The 18,992-nt window shown below is 37.1% G+C and overlaps 1 protein-coding gene across 1 annotated transcript; it reads right to left on the bottom strand.

Annotated features, from left to right (window-relative positions):
• Nucleotides 1–10,841: 10,841 nt before the first annotated feature.
• Ykt6 (YKT6 v-SNARE) lies at nucleotides 10,842–12,801 on the bottom strand. Its single transcript, XM_067782951.1, has 3 exons — nucleotides 12,549–12,801; nucleotides 12,334–12,483; nucleotides 10,842–12,260 (listed from the first exon to the last, which is right to left on the bottom strand). The coding sequence occupies exons 2-3, from the start codon at nucleotides 12,456–12,458 to the stop codon at nucleotides 11,786–11,788; spliced, it is 600 nt and encodes a 199-aa protein (XP_067639052.1). The 5' UTR covers nucleotides 12,459–12,483; nucleotides 12,549–12,801; the 3' UTR covers nucleotides 10,842–11,785.
• Nucleotides 12,802–18,992: the final 6,191 nt, after the last annotated feature.

The raw sequence follows: 18,992 nt of genomic DNA, 5'->3' as shown, positions 1-18,992 counted from the left end.
ACTCATCAATTCGACTTCAAAAACTCTGTTGTGTGAATCGATACGTGAGAGCTCGCATTGTCTTGGCGAATAATGATTTTTCTTCGGCGGTTGGTCTCCCTTAATTCTACAAAAACTTTTGGCAAACAAATGGTTGTATACCACTCAGAATTGACAGTTTGAAGTTTATCTAGTGGAACAGTTGCGACATGACCAGATTTTCCGAAAAAACAGGCGACCATTTGCTTTGAGGTGCTTCTTGCGCGAACAACTTTTGTTGGTTGTTGAGGCTCGTCTTGGAACAGTCGATTGCCGCTTTGTTTCCGACACGAGTCCTTTTTTGGGCAATTGTCAAATTATGCGGTATCCAACGAGAGCATATCTTCTTTACGACCAAATGGTCATGCAATATTGAATGTATGCTGGTTCTACTAATGGTCAAGGATGCCTCTATCTCGCGATATGTCACATGACTATCTTGTATTGTCAATTGACGCACAGCATAGATCTGGCACAACCACCATTTTTGAACGACCTTCACGAAATTGGTCCTGCAAAGATTGGCGGCTACGAAGGAACTCGTACCATCGTTTCACAGTGGCTAAGTGTGGTGATTCAACACCAAAATAGAAGTAAGTTGATTGATGCACTCCTGTCTCGATAATCCACGTCGAAAATCGTATTAAATCATCGCACGAAAATGTTCACGGGTTAATTCCATTTTTAGGCAATATAAATATTTGAACTCCCTATAAATAAACACAAATAAAACTCGTAAGTGAAAACGTTATATGCAAGTTTATGCCAAAAAATACCAAACTTTACGATAAAAATATCTAATTACAGCTAATCACTTTTTTTTTTTTTTGAAAAATTATAAAAAACAAAATATTAGCCACAATACATACATGTTGGTGATGAAACGTAAAACAAACGGTTTAGTAAATAAAAAATTAATATTTCTGTTGTAGTAATTACCTTAATACCTGGTGTATCGAATTCAGCTTTATAGCTACGAAATGAGTGGCGGTTACAATCAGACCAATTCTAAATATTCTCGCGGAATTTTGTTCTCTTTTTTTTTTTGGATTATTAGTTTTTTGGTTAAAGCTTAAGCTTATAAAACACCAGGTTATCCCTCCATTGGTGTTAATCCATAACACCATGTTATATATTCAAATTTTAATGTCTTTAAATTGTTGTACAGTTGCTCCACCAACACACAGGTAATACACTAAGGCCAGAACCATGTGCGTAGGTTTCTGCGTAGTTAAGGTTATTATATATTTAGATTTAATGGTTTACTCCAAGTACGATGAATTATATTTAGATTTAATGGTTTACTCCAAGTACGATAAATTTTAAGTTTTTCAACTATTTTTAATAATTTTTTGTCATTTAGATTCCCTCACTATCCGCCATTTTGTTCTCAACCGTATGAATAGCGTCCTTTTAGAGCACGCGGTTGAGTTGTGGGGAAACGAACTTGACGCGACGACGTTACAACACGAAGTGTGGAATTTTGTTCTCGCGGATTTTTTTATTCTCGCGGAAAAATTCTTCCAATTCTGTTCTCCTAGGGAGAACAATAATTAGGGAATAGGAATTTCGAATTTTCGAAGTCAAAAAGTTTAATTACTGTTGCAAATTTGTTGCAAATTAAGAAATAAAATATAAACAATGCACAGTATTTATTGCATTTCATGTGGTATTCACTGAAATGAGTAATGAATTGGTGCCACAGCAACATCAACAGCGGAACATAAGAAGAAGACGGCCGCATAACACAAATCTGCCGGAGTTGCCTGCTTTCATTCAGCAAAGCAATTTTCTGGCGGCCAAGTTGAGTTGAATTCGTCCTTCGTCATATGCCAAACTCTATTTAAGCCTTCTTAAAAATCCTTGCGCAATTTCTGGATGGCTGCATCAAATATACGAAGAGCTCTTCCGTTGCTTATGATATACTTTTCGACTTAAAGAATATTGTGGTTGTAGTTGTTGTATTAACAGTGAGAATATTGTGGTAGAATGTACATACATATTTTAGCACAAATTTGTACAAATAAGTGTTCTTTCTTAAAAGAACTAATTTCCTTTAACTATTTTGATGCATTCCCTTTAATTTAACTAGTGAAAAAACTCCTATGAAATGGCAGAGAAATCTCCCTCTCCCTCACATTCATAATACCTACTTTTCTCCCATAACCGGTTTCCTCTTTTTCGAACATTGTTCAGAATAGGAGGAAAGGGAGAAGTGAAAAAACTCTCAAGGAATTTTTATTTAGAATGCGAGGAATGGGAGAAGGGAAAAAACTCGCACGGAATTTTGGTTTTGAATTGGGCTGAATTTTAAGTACTTTTTATTTAGCTTTTGGTTGACCTCGTATTTTAAAACGCGTCTGTATTACTCGGCTTCTTTTTTTTTAAATTGATTTGCCCTTTCGGCAAAATCGTCGCTCGTTACGAGACTTTAGTGCTGCCAAGTTATACATACGCTCGTCCACTTTGTGTGGAGCTGCCAGATTATTTAGTACATTTTGTATAAAATACTTAAAGGAGACACATACTTCTCTATTCAATCTGACTTTCATGATCGACCCGATCATATAATACAAAATAAATGCTTACTACTAGCTACTAGGTTGTGCCGTCTTCAGTCTCATTTTCTGTACCGCCCTTTTTCTCTTTGCTCTTCCAATTTTTTATGTTACATGCTTCTATAATACCATCGTAGGGTATTTTGGTAATTTGACCATTTTCAATATCCTTTATCACGTAACGGTCATTCGGGAGTTTTTTATGAACCACATATGGTCCCTTAAATTTTGGCAAAAGTTTCTTGTTGACACCAACTGTGGTCTCGATATTTTTTATCACTACAAAGTCTCCTTTTCTGAAGGCGCTCACTCCTGGCTTTTTTTGTTCACTGCGGCTTAAGTTGTAATCCTGAAGTTTTTCTATATTCTTTTTGGCAATATCACCTAACGCGTCCAAATCCCTCCCCTCCGGGTCTGAATTGTATTCGTCTAGGTATTCTGTAAGTTTATCAACAATTTCACCTCTTTGATTCACACCAAATAACGCGTCGCTTGGTGTTAAGACAGAAGATCTATTTACGGAATTATTTAGTGCGAATTCTATTTGGACTAGTTGTTTAACCCAGTCAGCGTGCGAAATGGGGTCACTCAGCTTTGCTAGCATGCTTATAAGACTTCGGTTTACTCTCTACCTGTCCATTTGCTTGAGGGGACTACCTTTATATAGGGGGGCTTCCTTTATATGCGTGATGTTTTTGTTTATAATAATCTCGCTTTCAAGCTCACTTGGGACATATAGTTGCAAAATATTATTACTCTTCCTGAACACTACACCATTTTCCATGACAAAGTTTTCCAAGTCTTCATTTTCTAGTTTGGTTTTAAGGCTTAATATATTTTGATCTCTGGATTGCAAAATTTGAAGCTGGAAGTCTAGGTTTTCACTGTCTATCATTGCAATTAAGTTCTCGCAGTCGAGATCGTTTCTGCTTAGCGCGTCAACGTGTGGCATTTTTGTGCCTGCCCTATGGGATATTGAGTAATTAAAATTTTCCAATTCCAACGCCCATCTTGCTATTCGACTGTTTATTGATTTTTTGTTGAGAGTGAGTGTTAAGGAGTTACAATCGGTTAATATTTTGAATTGTATTCCCTCAAGGTATACTCTAAGTCGGCGTAACGCATAAATTACAGCTAGTGTTTCCAACTCAAAACTGTGGTATCTACTTTGCGCTTCAGAAGTTCTTTTTGAAAAGTATGCTATGGGATGTAATTTTCCGTCCTCCTGTTTTTGCAAAAGAATTGCACCAAAACCATGTACGTTTGCATCACAGTGTAGCTCTGTTTCTTTCCCGTGGCTATATATTGCTAAAACTGGACTTGATACTAGCTTTTCTTTTAGAGTTTGAAGGGCTGCTATACATTCGTTAGTAAAATTGTATTTTCTGTTTTTCTTAAGTAAATCGTATAAGGGACGTGCTATAATTGAGAACGATTTAACAAACTTTCTAAAATATGAGCATAATCCAACAAATGATTGTAGTTCCCGGTAATTTCTTGGAGTCGGATAGCTCGTTACTGCTTTAATGTGCGATTCAGTTGGTCGTATACCACTTTTTGATACCTGATAGCCTAAGTATTCTATTTCGTGGTATGCAAATTTGCATTTGCTTAATTTTATCTGAAGGCCACAGTTTGCTAAGTGTCTAACACTTTTCTAACTAAGTTATAGTGGTCATCTAAAGTTTTGTTTCCAATAATAATATCATCCATATACACCATAATTTCATTTCTTTCAATGAAGTCTTTTAAAATTTTTGTGATAAGTCTTTGAAAAATTGCTGGCCCATTTTTTAATCCAAATGGCATTCTTAGAAACTCATATTGGCCATTTGGAAGTACAAATGAAGTGTACCTTATTGACTTTTCCTCCATCTTTATTTGAAAAAATCCTGATTTTAGATCTAATAGTGTGAATATTTTGTTATCACCGGGGTACTCTAAGCAATCTTCTATTAATGGGAGTGTATAATTATCTCTAACAATAGGGTTGTTCAAACTTCTATAGTCAATGCACATTCTTGTTTCACCTGACTTTTTCTTTGTGAGTACAATAGGGGATGCGTAAGGAGAGTCACTGGGCCTTATAATCTGTTTCTGAAGTAATTCCTCCATAATACGATTCACCTCACTTTTTTCGGCAAACGAAAGTCGTCTCGGAGAACAGAGTATTTGTCGTAAGTAGGATTTTGGCCTCATAGTCTATATTCGGAAGATGATCACTTTGTTTTTGAACGTAAGAATTTTTTATCATAAGTCTGAAGTTTTCTGCCCAAACTGAAGGTAAATGTTTTACGAATTCAGATGTTTCATTTTTATTCAAGTTATTCATTTCATTTTTCGTATACAAGAAAATATTAAAAAGATTAAGAAAAAATAATAATGGGAAAGGCATATCGTTATCAAAAAGTATAAAGATTTCCAATATTCTTATGATATTGCGGAATTTAAGTAAAACAAAAATGCGTCCTCGCGGCTTTATCATGCATCGTCCAATACTTCTAAATTGTGAAGCCCTTGGCTGAGCTATATTAAGAGTTACGGAACCCGGAATGCATGCATGTTGTATGAAACTACGTGGGCTGCCAGTATCGAGCAAAGAGAAAAATCTCACAAATTTGGTTAAGACTAAAAGCGACACTTACCATTTCTCTAAAGTGAACAGCACTCTGATCGTCATGTAAGCCGCGACCGATCACAAATTGTCATTAATATCCTCTAACGGGAGTCCAAGGAAACTTGCTGTTTCAACAGGGGTGGACCATAAGGAAAGGGGTGTTAGAGGCGTTGGTTCCACATTACAATTAAAGAGATGGTTGGTGTCATGTGGGGACACATTGATTCTGGATAGGTAAGAGTTTAACCTGTTACAGTATCCAGAACGAAGTTGAGCAAGAGTGACACGCGTTTCCCTGGGTAGTATGCGTTCCTCTTCCGCGAGTTTTGGATACTTTTCTTTGAGTACTGGATTCACCGGGCAATTCCACCAAGGACCTGTATTTCCTCAAAATGCTTACGGAGATGACTCCTTAAGCCCCTAGGTGGTGCTGGTTCATCAATCAGATGTCTGTTGGGATGCTCAGGTTTCTGGGTATTCAACAGGAACTGTTTGGTCAGCATCTAATTTCTCTCCCTGATCGTCATCTTTCTCCACTGCTGCCACCGTCCTTAAAGGGCAATCTTTGTATTGGTGTGCTGTTTCACCACAATTGAAGCAGGAGCCTGGAGACCGTTTCTTCTCTTTGCAGTCCTTTGAAAAATGCCCGTATCGGGAACAATTATAGCACCTTATTGGGGATTCGGTTGGTGTTAAGGTATCCCGATTTCTTCCGCTGTTGCTTATGAGTCTTTCGTATTGAGGCAATAGCTTCTTGAGTTTGTCTAAAGTTGCCACGCCACTGAATACCAAAATGCTTGTAGTTTTGTCTTTCAATCCGTCGATGATAAGTTCCACTAGCTCGTGCTCTTCGATAGGGGTTGATTGTGCAAGCTCTTGCATTGATAAAACGTAATGCATCAAGCTTTCAGTTTTTCGCCAAGTGCGATTTTCCAGTTGATGGAAAATATCTTTGATACTTAGGCGTTTTTTGAATTCGCTTATCAATTTATTTTTAAGTTCGAGCCACGAATTTGTATTTGTAATGCGTACAAAAATTTGCGCACTACCTTTAAGTAGTCGTTTAGCTACCAGCATTTTCGCTTCATCGTCACACGCGTATATACTCATAGCGATTTCAAACTCTGCCAACCACTTTTCGATTTCTTAATCTACTACAATGCGTATTCACTTACGTAATCTCCTGCCTTGTTATCGCACCATAGACGAAGTGTGGAGAGACCATGTCTCCAACCCATGGTTTCGTTGTTGTTGTTGTTGTAGTATTGACAGTGCTTAAATCAAAAATTAAATAAATGGTTTAGTTTTAGTTCTTTGCGCGTTTCTAGACAAATTATCTTTTTTCTGTATTTTTTTTTTTGCATATACAAGTATATTTTTATATTTTATTTTGTTTTCCTCTCAAATACTTTTTTGAAGGCGTATAACTCCGCTGTTGTAACGGTTAAACATACCTTGGGTCATATGCATAAAACCAGTGAACGTTTTTTTTTTCAAAGCAATCACTTGAAATTTCAATATAATTTTAATTCACTTCACTACTATAATGCATATGACCCCTTGTCTCCAATCTATGCCAAAGCATGGGCTATCTATGTATGTAGTAATCGTTCACTGCGAATATGTTATTTGGACTGTTGAAGAAGCCTAGCCTCCAATCCGTGCCTATGGTTTGACGTTGTTGTTGTTGTTGTTGTAGCGATAAGGACACTCCCCGAAGGCCTTGGGGAGTGTTATCGATGCTGATGGTCCTTTGCCGGATGCAGATCCGGTACGTTCCGGTACCAAGCCTGACCATCTCGGGAACGATTTGTTATGACCACATGCGACCTTCTTGGCCATCCAGCCCTCCCACCCCCTATATCCATGAGAAGTTGGGGTCGCCAGAGCCTCGGCTGTTTCGCCACGGATAGGTGAGGTTGAGAATTGGGTTTGGAGAAGATATATATTTCGCTGGCAACCTGAAAGGGTTGCGCTACACAGCCCTTTGAATCTGGTATTTTAGTCGCCTCTTACGACAGGCATACCTACCGCGGGTATATTCTGACCCCTAACCCGCTGATTTGACGTTGTCGTTGTTGTTGTAGCACTGCTTCGCCCCATCCAATAGGTGGGATCGATCACAAATGGTCATCAATATCCTCTAACGGGAGTCCAAGGAAACTTGCTGTTTCAACAGGGGTGGACCATAATGAGAAGGGTGCTAGAGGCGTTGTTGCCACATTACAATGGAAGAGATGGTTAGTGTCATGCGGGAACATATTGCAAGCGGGGCATACGTTTTGTATGTCGGGGTTGATTCTGGATAGGTAAGAGTTTAACCTGTTACAGTATCCAGATCAAAATTGAGCTAGAGTGACTCGCGTTTCCCTAGGGAGAGTGCGTTCCTCTTCTGAAAGTTTAGGGCATTGTTCTTTGAATACAGGATACAGAGGTCCGACGCCTGTTTGTGGAGTTCACTGAGGACCTGCTTGTGTTTGGCTTCATACGGCTGTGTTCTCAGGTGCCGTATTTCCTCATAATGCTTACGGAGATGACTCCTTAAGCTCCTGGGCGGTATTGGCTCATCAATCAGATGTCTGTTGGGATGCCCAGGTTTCTGGGTATTCAACAGGAACTGTATCGAATCGATTATTTTATTCGAATCAGGGAGATACTCTGAGTACCCAGCGTAAAACCCAAAGAAAAAAGTTTTATTTTGTCATTAATGGTTTCCATTTCTTTATTATTGATATAATTTTATTTGTACGATTATAATACTTTATACCAGATAATAAGACCAATATTTTTTTCCAGTAAAATTACTGTGCCATTTTTGTTTTTAAGTGAACAGTTTCATACATACATTTAGAGGAACGTTATAATTATTTTATATTTGTTTTTTAATGTTTTTTGTTTTTTCGATTACGCCAATAAATTTAAGTTACAATCATTAGTATAATTTTGTAGTTCGTTTGGGTTATTCGTATTTGTAGTGCTGTTAATCAACTCGTATTTGTTGTATAATTGTGGTTTTCTGTGTCTTATATGAAAGGCCAGCGATGACAAGTTTTTGTTTTAAGAGTGCTAAAAAAGCTACAGTAAAAACGGAACTTTTAATTTTTTTCCTTAAAACAAGACTCGTCGGTTTTTTCTGTAAAACATACCAGACCATTCAATTTAAAGTGGACACATTAAATTATCCATAAAATGGCCGGAGCTTGATACACTCCTATCTTACCAAGGTAAGGACTTGCAATTGAATCGCCCGATTACAAGCAAATTTGTACCAAAAGATTCGGCTAAGAAGTGTTGAGAGAAGGCAACATGGAGCCGAGTGGAGTTAGGTCTACATAGACAGGTATCTGCGTTATAATTCACTATCGACTGCACTTACAAAGCAATGTGTTGGCCGCTTGCATGCTACGCGTCCCGATATGGTGCAAAGCCTAAGGGTTACTCACTGGAAGAAAATACTGGCCTGTCAAAACACTGATCTCAGAAGCAGCACTCTGCCAAGGGAAACGCGCGTCTCTCTAGCTCAACTAAGATCTGGGTACTATAACAGGGTAAACTCTTACCTATTCAAAATCAACCTCCACATACAAAATATATGTCAATGTGTCCCCACATGACACCAACCATCTCTTTAATTGCAATGTGAAACCAATGCCTCTAACACACCTCTCACTCGTGTCCACCCCTGTTGAAACTGCAAGTTTCCTTGGACTTCCGTTAGAAGATATTGATGACAATTGATGAGTAGTCACACCTATTGGATGAGGCAAAGCACTGCTACAACACCAACATCAAATTAACATTTACAAACTTGTTCGGAACTTCAATCAACGCCGCAGTACTTCACCGTAATCACAGGAAAACCTCTCTTAGTCGTACCAAACTGGTAAACACGAAGTTTGGGTTTGGTGGAAACGTAGCATAAGCTCTGCTGTTCAGTTTGCCCGAATTTCCTAAAATTCCACATTTCTGTGAAAAAAAAATCTTTTCGGTCATTTTCAGCTTAGGGGAAAATTTTTCTTTTTCGGCAGTCTTGCAGCAGTGATTGAGGCTACGAACAGGTCCTAGGAGTGGACTCAAATTGGATAAAATTTTGTGAGGAAACCTGAAAGGTTCGATAAACTTTCAACGAACATAAACAATCTGGCATTGTTAGGTTTTAAAGTTAAACGATTATTTGCCTTAAGGTGCTGTTATTCATACATAGTATAGATTCGACTTCGCAACTTCAACTTGATTAAAATTTATATAGCGCATGCAATTCGATACTATACTTAGATTTAGCAGACTTCTGAGCTATCGCAGAACTATCGCATTAAGAAACGGTACTCGTTTTAATTTTCAAAATATGGCCGTTTCCTACATATTTTCAGTAATACGTTTTTGAGCACGTTTGTATGCAATCCTACAGCCCGAGTGACGATTTGGGAAGCAAGAAATTGTACTGTTGTTGTTGTAGCAGTGAAGAAATTGTACTAATCATCTCCTTCTACGAAGCTATATATTCAGCCCAATTCTAAACAAAAATTCCGTGCGAGTTTTTTCCCTTCTCCCATTCCTCGTATTCTAAATAAAAATTCATTGTGAGTTTTTTCACTTCTCCCTTTCCTCCTATTCTGAACAATGTTCGAAAAAGCGGAAACCGGTTACGGGAGAAAAGTAGGTATTACCCCGTATTGCGAGTGTCGATCGGAATATAATCGACTATTTGTCGATTCCATTTTTTGCATTTAATATTATTACTATGCAAATTCATCGCCAAATCTTTGGACCATTATAAACAGTTATCTTGTACAAGACATATTTTGCTATTTTTTTTAACTTTTCGGTGTATATAACATAATTTGTATACATTATAAAGATAATCGATTATCGCTCAGCGGTCGAATATCTACTGCAATCGACAATCGCAAAAGGGGGATTATGAATGTGAGGGAGGGGGAGATGTCTCTGCCATTTCACAGCAGTTTTTTCACTTGTTAAATTAAAGGGAATGCATCAAAATAGTTAAAGGAAATTGGTTGGTTTTCTTGTAAAGTATGTATGTGCATACATTCTACCACAATGTTCTTTTATTATTTTTTTTTCTTTTATTTTAAGTCGAAAAGTATATTATAAGCAACGGAAGAGCTCTTGGTATATTTGATGCAGCCATCCAGAGATTGCGCAAGGATTTTTTAAGAAGGCTTAAATAGATTTTGGCATATGGCGAATTCAACTCGACTTAGGCGCCAGAAAATTGCTTTGCTGAATGGAATCAGTCAACTCCGGCGGATTTGTGTTATCCCGCCGTCTTCTTCTTATGCTCCTCTGTTGATGTTGCTTTGGCACCAATTCATTATTCATTTCAGTGAATGCCACATGAAATGCAATACTGTGCATTGTTCATATTTTATTTCTAATTTCAAACAAATTCGCGACAATAATTAAGCTTCTATTTTTGAAACAAAATAAGAAATGCGGAACGAAATTTTAATTGACAAAACAGCTGACTTCGAAAATTCGAAATTCCTATTCCCCAATCATTGTTCTCCCTAGGAGAAAATTGAAGGAATTTTTCCGCGGGAATAAAAAAATCCGCGAGAACAAAATTCCGAGGCAATATTTAGAATGGGGCTGATTATAAAATTTTAAGTAAAAGGAAAACATAATTTTATAGTGTGGAATGGAGTATATATTTTGTGGCTAACTTTAATAACTGTTCAAATACAAAAATTATATTTATGTATGTGTTTCTTACTTTAGCTCATTTCTGCTTTCAGTGTGATGATCAATATATATGTATGTGTATATATATATATATACGAGTATGCAGAAATACTCAAGACTTTAGCATGAGAGTGCACTCAGGCAAAGAAATTTAATTTGTTTTTCCAACTAGTTGTGCTGTCAAATGCACATTATTTATTTGCACTAAAAATTTGAAAGTACTTTCAGCGAGTCCTTTTTAACGTCTTATCAAATATTTTTAAAAGAAACTTGCATGTGATTGCACTTATTTGACAATACATCACTATTAAAAGCTACTTGCCATTTGCTTGTGCAACTTTTTTTCTTTATGAAGTATTTGTCAAGTAAAAGTTCTCCTCTCAATGCTTTTTCATCATGTATATCTATGAAGATTATTCTAGTGCTGGTTAGAAACACAGTTAAGTTAGACAGAATTTGACCTTCGCCCGTTGCTACCCCCTTTCTTAGTTTCAACATGCCCTGAAAATCTGTACTTTATATTCTCACTTGACAAGTGTAAGCAAATTTTAAACATTTGATTTAAAAAAAAGGCTAAAATAAAGCACATAAATTTATATGGGCCGATAAGTTTGCAAGTTGCATAAGTCATTTCAATTTTGTGTTTATATAGCTTGTACTTCTAAGAGAATGCATTTGCTACCATTAAAACAATTTACTTGTGGTCGAAGCACTCAAACTAAGAACAGGAGACAACAGATACAAAATGAAGTCTCAATACCATCAAATGACTTATATCACTTTCAATGTAAACGAATCATATATGTAGGCATAAAAAACAATGATAAAATAAATTGTGTGTTTTTAGTCGATAATTTGTTTTCCTTACTTGTTTGGTATCATACATTTAACTAAAATTACAACAAGAATTCGTTTTTTTTGCTGTTTTATAAAAAGCTTTGCTTTGTATCGAGAGATTTTCCGATTTAATTACCATATCATCTAATTTCTCACCCCTTTCAAGAACAGCTTCAATTGTATTCTTAAGTATAATCTTTGTTTCATCCAAATCATTTTGCATTCTAGTAAGTGCATCTGCTTCTTTGGGATCCTGATATTTAGCTAAATATGCTGGCAATACACTAAAATCAATAGTTGTCTCAGCTGCCGTTTCCCAACGTTCGGATCCAATTTTTGCACTAAATTCATCTAAAATTTTTGTAATTAACGTATGTGCCACTCTTTGCGGATATTCATGATCTGCAATTAGTACACCTGCCAAATTGTCCGAACGCACATAAACATGACACATGTATGCTTCCTGTTTGACTGATTGTCTCATGGCGGGCTGAGTACGTTCTACAATAGTTTTCGATGCAAACCTATAAATATTAGGAATATTTGCACAAGTTTAGTGCGTGCATATACATATCTGTTGAATAAGTAGAGACATACGTCATAAATTCTTGAACTGTTCCGCGTTGAAAAAATGAAAATGACTGTAAATCATAGGCAGATTTTAGTAGTCGCGCCTCTGGTGTACCCTTGTAAAAAATACTCAGAGCAAACAGCTTTACCATATTTATAGTTGTATTCGCGTTATGTCTAAAATATAGAAAACATTTACTTAGAGAAGGGCGAGGTTTTATAAGAAATCTAGGTTTATTTACCAATTTATAAAAATGTTTTTTAAAGCTTATCAGATAGCTCCAGTCTGATTCTACACTTATCTTTACTACTTTTGCTTTAAATTTTCATACGCTCATGTACAAATATTAAACTTTACCATACGTCTTTTATTCAAAACCAACTCCAAGTCTTTCAGCACAAATTTAACTGCTTTAAAATAGTATGTATTGTTTTTCAATAAAAGTGAACAAAATTTCCTATTTCGTGTTTTCTTTACGATTCAATTTCTTTTAATTTATGACGTCAGTTGTCAAAATGACCAGTGCTGTTGAATTTCGTACAGTGTGAAATCCGTCAAAATTGCCGTTGAATTAAAGGGCTAATTAAACTTCCTTAACCCTAACGCCATAGTCGTATCCATACCCATATCCATAACCATCTCCAATGGGATCGATTAATGGTGCCTTAACCTAAAAATCGTGAAAATTTCATAAAAAGGAAGAAAACGCAAAAAATAAGTCTCTTAGTCTTAATGTATACAAAACAATGAATAAAATCTACAAAAATTTATTAATACGCATATTGTCACTTGCGAAGCGAATATATTTGGCGAGTCGAACGTATTGGCGAATTCACATCAAATTTGCATTGTGAGTGGCGAATGAACTTATTCGACTGCAATGTGTCATTGCCATTCAAACAAATTTAATTAGTTCATCCGAATTTGACGTTTCTGTCATCTGTTTTTATTATTTATTTGTGCACAAACAGAAATGTAAAAAACAAGTTTATTAAATAGTAATAAATAAAGTTAAAAATGTTTTATAACGTTGATCCTTTTTCCGTTATTACCCGGAATATTGGTTCCACGCCCGTTATCACCCGGATTATTGGTTCCAAAGGACTGTCCTGTCGGGTTGGCGGCTTCTAGGAGGTTCAGTAGCTCATCCACGGATCTCTCTAGCGCAGATAAACTTCGATGGGCGTACGGTCCTCCCCCAGTGGCTACGGTCTCGCTGCGGTTTGTAGTAACCTTTTTTTTAAGCTTCAACTTATAATCTAACCAAACCTAGGGCAAATATGTTGGTAAGTATGAACTGACACGCAGAATACAATTCAGTTACTACTAGAGGCCTGCACGGATACGATGGTTCGGGTATATAACTAAGTAACGCTTCTGACAATTACCACGTTGTCGGTTACTTTGGAAACTTGCATCGTGATATCGTACGGTTACTTTTGAAACTAACTGGTTAAGTATCTTATCGGGTATTATCAGAAAAATAGTAGGCGGTGGCTCGGAGCTAGGATCTAACCAAACCTAGGGCCCATCTCTGCACCCTTCAAAATGCCAGTAACATACCCGAGTAGATACATTAGCAGGTAAAGCTGCTTTACTCGAGTCGATTTCCTGGTAAATTTTCTCAAACAAAGTGCCTACTTGTATATGATGGTTGAATTGAGTTGGGAGTCAAAAAAACCATCAGTAATTCGACTCGTGTAAAACAGCCTTAAGTATCAAAAGTAACTCCAGTCAGTAACCGTAAGATGCTAAGATGCCACGATTCTGCGATGTATACTTTTGTATTATTCGTGCAGGTATATTCTTCTTACCTTGTTCCACTTGCGCCCATTACGTATTGGAGGACATATGGAGTTAAGATCCGTGGCGAAATGGTCCCACAATTCTGCCATGCTCCTCCTGGTCTCTCCAAAATTCCCCATGCCTCTGGCGACGTCTGGATTATTTTCCATCAGCTCGACCAGCTTTTGGAATTGCTGCGGCGTTGTTCTTCTCATTCTGAAAACTTCATTTATTCAAACCAATAAATAACTCAATTTAATTTAATGAATTACTCACTTTTATTTATTTATTCAATTTATTTACTTTTTTCAATTGAACACATTCAAATAAATGCCAATGCGTCCTTTTCTATTTTCAAGCGCGAACAAAATAAGCATTCGACAAATTTTGACAGATTTGGCGAAGCGAATATGATTTTTTCGCTCGTGGCAATTCGACAAATTCATCTTCGTGACTCATTCGACTTTTTTTGCGAATTCGCTAGCGATTCGCATCTCGCAATTCGAGACCGCGAAATTCGACAAAATTTTCATTCGCTTCGCAAGTGACAATATGCGTATAAATTCACCAACTCATATATTTTTAGGTTATGGATATGGCGATAAACCAAAAACCAATTGGTTGGCTATGATATGGTTATGGCATTAGGTCAGGCGCCATTAATCGATTACATTGATTTTCATAAGGTAGGTTCCATAAGCTGTTTTATCTGGTTATGGTTATAAGTCACAATTAATTGGCCCTTAATTTGTAAGATCTCAGGTGACAGTCACAGTGACTTAAAGCACGTTTATATTTAACAGCAACCAAATGACACTCAGATCTCAGATCTCCTTCATGATAAAAACAAAAAGATCGGAGCAAGGGCATGAGAGTAATTAGACGCTTCCCAAGACAGCCGGTTCTATGTATCGGAGGGACTCGGGATTTTTCCTAACCAAAACCTGTCATTTCAAAGTAATCCCCTCTAATTTGTTGCGACCTTCTTACAATTTATCATCCTTCCAGCAGATCCTTGCAGCGGGACAGTTCCATATTCTCCGGCTCCGGGAAGGTATTGAACCCAATACGGGTCCAGAACCTAATCCAAGTTCAGAGAAATGATTTTGCTGCGTAAGCTGGAAACGAATCTCTTTAGGACGGTCACACTCAAATCAGTTTGTCACACGCAAAGGATGGCTGCAACGCGCGGGTTATTTTGGGCAAATATTTTGTGGCACCATGTTGTCGTTGTAGCAGTGTTACACTGAAATGACAGTCCTGGGCGGGAAAAATCCTAAGTCGCTCCGGTACATAGAACCGACTGCCTTGGGAAGAACACTGCTGTTCACACCCAAGGGCACCACGTTGTCTACCTTGTAGTCGCTCCGGACCCCATCTCAACGACAAGCCACGTTCCTCCTGAACATGATCGAATGGAGACACCGCCTCCTGTATCGACGAAATATACGCGTTGTGGCAGGCAAGTAAATTTTCCTTTACGATACCGGTAGTTTCGTCTAGGCGGGAGTATTGTGGCAGCACTTCGATTACCAACGAGTTCAATACAGCCCTTCAGAGATGTACCAGTGGAAAATAAAAAATTCCGATCTGGCATCCCTAGCAATTTTCATCATTCCTTTTTCTTGCGAACAACCAACCTGATCGGACGTGCTTGCTGATACAAAAATCTAAACATCGATATAAAACAATTCATTTCTTTAAGTTTTAAGTTTGTATAATTAAATAAAGTTAGTAAAAACTTTAATCGTTTAAACTTTGTCATTTTTCCGAGTTTTGCGAGGTAAACTCATCAAAACCTCCAAATATATGTAGCCGGCAGCTAAGAGCAGAAGTTGTTACTCACACATACACACGCATATGGCTAGAAGAAAATCATAAACTACAGATATACATGTATATAGCTAAATAACCAAGCATGAGATACAACTGTTCTAGATGCATGTACCTGAAACGTCTAGACCAGCGGTCGTCAGCCAGTGAAATAATTATTGGCGCCACTTCACACATTATTATTCTCTTTCGTCTTTATTCGGCTTTAGTTGTCGCTGAACAAGCAGAGTAGCAACATCGGATGGGGCTAGTGTTTATTTCCGCATTTGCGAAAATATATTTTGCAAACAAACGCTCATGCGCGGAATGTTTTCATGGTTCAATGTCAACCATTTATTTTGTTTAAATATTTCCTTAGACTCAAGCAATAAAGTACTATTTGTATGGCATATTTAAGAATTACTTTTTGTGTTTTAACAAACATGCGTGTATACGTCCTACCTCATTGATTTTTCACTACCAATAATATGATTTTAGTTTTACTCACACAGCCACAGTTTTCATTTGGGGGACCACTGAGTCTACCACTGACCTTAGGAGAAATGGCGAACGAGGTAACCGAGAGTATAAAAGCAAAGAGGATAAATATAATAAGAGCCGTCACTCGTTAATTTTTAGGCATTTACTCGATGTAAACTATGAGGTAGTCGCTACTTTTTTTGGGCGAGATGTTTATAAATGTCTTCTATACATTTTCATGGGTTATTTGTGTTTATTTTTCCGACTGTATTTAATTAATTATTTAATTCTCTTTCCAAAAAAACACGTTTGCATAAAGTGACAACACCGCATGGATAAATGGAAGGCAATTCAAAAATGTCCCTCATAACAAAAAAGTAGCGACTACCTCACAGTTTACATCGAGTAAATGCCTAAAAAATAACGTGTGACGGCTCTTATTATATTTATCCCCTTTGATAAAAGCAGCGCAACATGAGGAATCAGTAATCAGTTTTGATTTAAACACGCTATTAGTTGTGAAGTGAAGTATAATTGTGAAGTACTACTCCCAAATTAGTTCAAATAAAGACCATTTTGCAATACTTAATATTGGAGTTATTTATTCAACAGTTCAGTGATTCGAACGTTAGCAGAAGGTGCAAAATAATCGGAATCCCACGTTACAGTCACCCTTATCGCGAGTTTTATTTTCACCCGAAAATATTCACAGTTTTCGTTCACCCTATCGCAGAGGCTGGCGAAACAATTTTTCGTGTTTGAAAAAGATTTCACCTTATCGGTAACTCTTTGTTCGGGCGAAATGAACAGCGGGGAAACCCAAATTTGTTCACTTATATTTTACAAGCGAACGAGAGGAAAACAAAATGTAAATAATTTTTTGTTTTGAAATTTGACACTCTTATAATTATATGTACTTTTATTATTAGAAATAAATCAATAAATAATGCATAATCGGAAGCTGAGTGGAAAAAAGTGAAATTCCTGTATTGCTTTGTATGCAAATTCTATTTTTTATGACAACGTACCAGTCGTCCAAGTTATCTATAGTGGACAAAGCAACGGTTCCAAAATGTTGAGCACCTCACTGAAACAAGATTGGCTAAGACTCACTTCATAGTCCTTTCCAACGCATTTTCCCTATGCGAAAAAACGAAGATATGTACTGAACTTTACAATTGGTGGAACTCCAAATTTTTGCTTCAATGGCGGCAAGGAGTAGGTAAGAATATCTAGCAAATATTAGAATGCCGGCTTGTTTAGCCTGTAATATTGGCGAAAGCTAATTAAAAAAAAGTTAACTTGTTATTCAAAAGTGCTGAAAGAAGTAATTATTAGCTTACAGTGAATCATTCAGCTCCAAAGGGTTAGAACTGTCCCTTAATTGCCTCCGAATCGCTTTCACATTTATATTCTCCTCGCGCTCAATCAATACCAACCTAATTTCAATACTAAATTGATAAAGGAGCCAAAAGATTTAACTATGACATATATAGAAAGTCAACGGCCACCGACACAATAATACACAATACCTCAAATCACCCTCAACAGCATAAAAATGCAGCATTAAGGCACTTGGTACATAGAGTTGAAAGAACACCTCTTATACAAGAGGCATATAAGAGAGAACTTGAGGTCATATATAATATAGCTGCAAACAACGGATATAAAAAAGCACTAGTTGATAAGCTCAGAAGGACAAATGGAGAACCAAAAAGAAATAATGAAAAGGAAAATAATAGCTGGACAACTATGACATATACTGGAAAAGCATCATATAAATTGGCAAAATTCTTTAAAAAGTACAACATTAACACAGCATTCAAAACATCGAACAATCTAGTGCGAAAACTAAGAACTAACATTAACTCAGAGCATCCGTTTAGCAGCCACGGCGTATACAAGCTTACCTGCAAATGCCAGCATAGTTACATAGGACAAACAGGACGGCAAATAAGAACGAGGTTCAGAGAACATATTAGAGATTAAAACAAAATACGGAATCCAAACATTATACCCGAGTCTAACTTCGCGAATCACATGGTCGAGAATGAATGTTCCCCAGCAAATATCAATAAAACAGTTAGGGTTCTTCACATACAAGAAAAGGGCCGACGTCTCAACGTACTCGAAAACATGGAAATCTACAAACAGAAGACATTCGACGGTAGAATAATAAACGACGCGCAGACTTTCCAAAGGTTGATAAATGAAGTCTTGCGTGGCCTCGACTACGTATTCCCTTACATCGATGACATCTGCATCGGTTCTTCGTCGCTCGAACAGCATAAAAAAGATTTACGTGAAGTATTCAAACGCCTTCGGGATAATAATTTGGCATAAACGTTTCAAAGTGCGAATTTGGTAAAAAAGAACTCAAATTTTTGGGACATCTCGTCGACGCGAAAGGCATCCGTCCTCTACCCGAGCGCATAGTAGTTATTCGCGATTATCCCAAGCCGGCAGTAGCAAAAGAGCTAAAAAGTTTCATCGCAATGGTAAATTTCTATCGCAAGTGTTTACCCAACGCTATTGAGTACCAGTCACATCTGCAACAAATCATTACAGGCAATAAGAAAAACGATCGTACCATTATTAAATGGAACAA

This window comes from Eurosta solidaginis, chromosome 4, assembly GCF_040869045.1.
Source record: "Eurosta solidaginis isolate ZX-2024a chromosome 4, ASM4086904v1, whole genome shotgun sequence".
NCBI classification, from domain to species: domain Eukaryota; kingdom Metazoa; phylum Arthropoda; class Insecta; order Diptera; family Tephritidae; genus Eurosta; species Eurosta solidaginis.
Note: the sequence above shows the minus strand (reverse complement) of the source record. Positions and strands in the feature narration are given on the sequence as shown.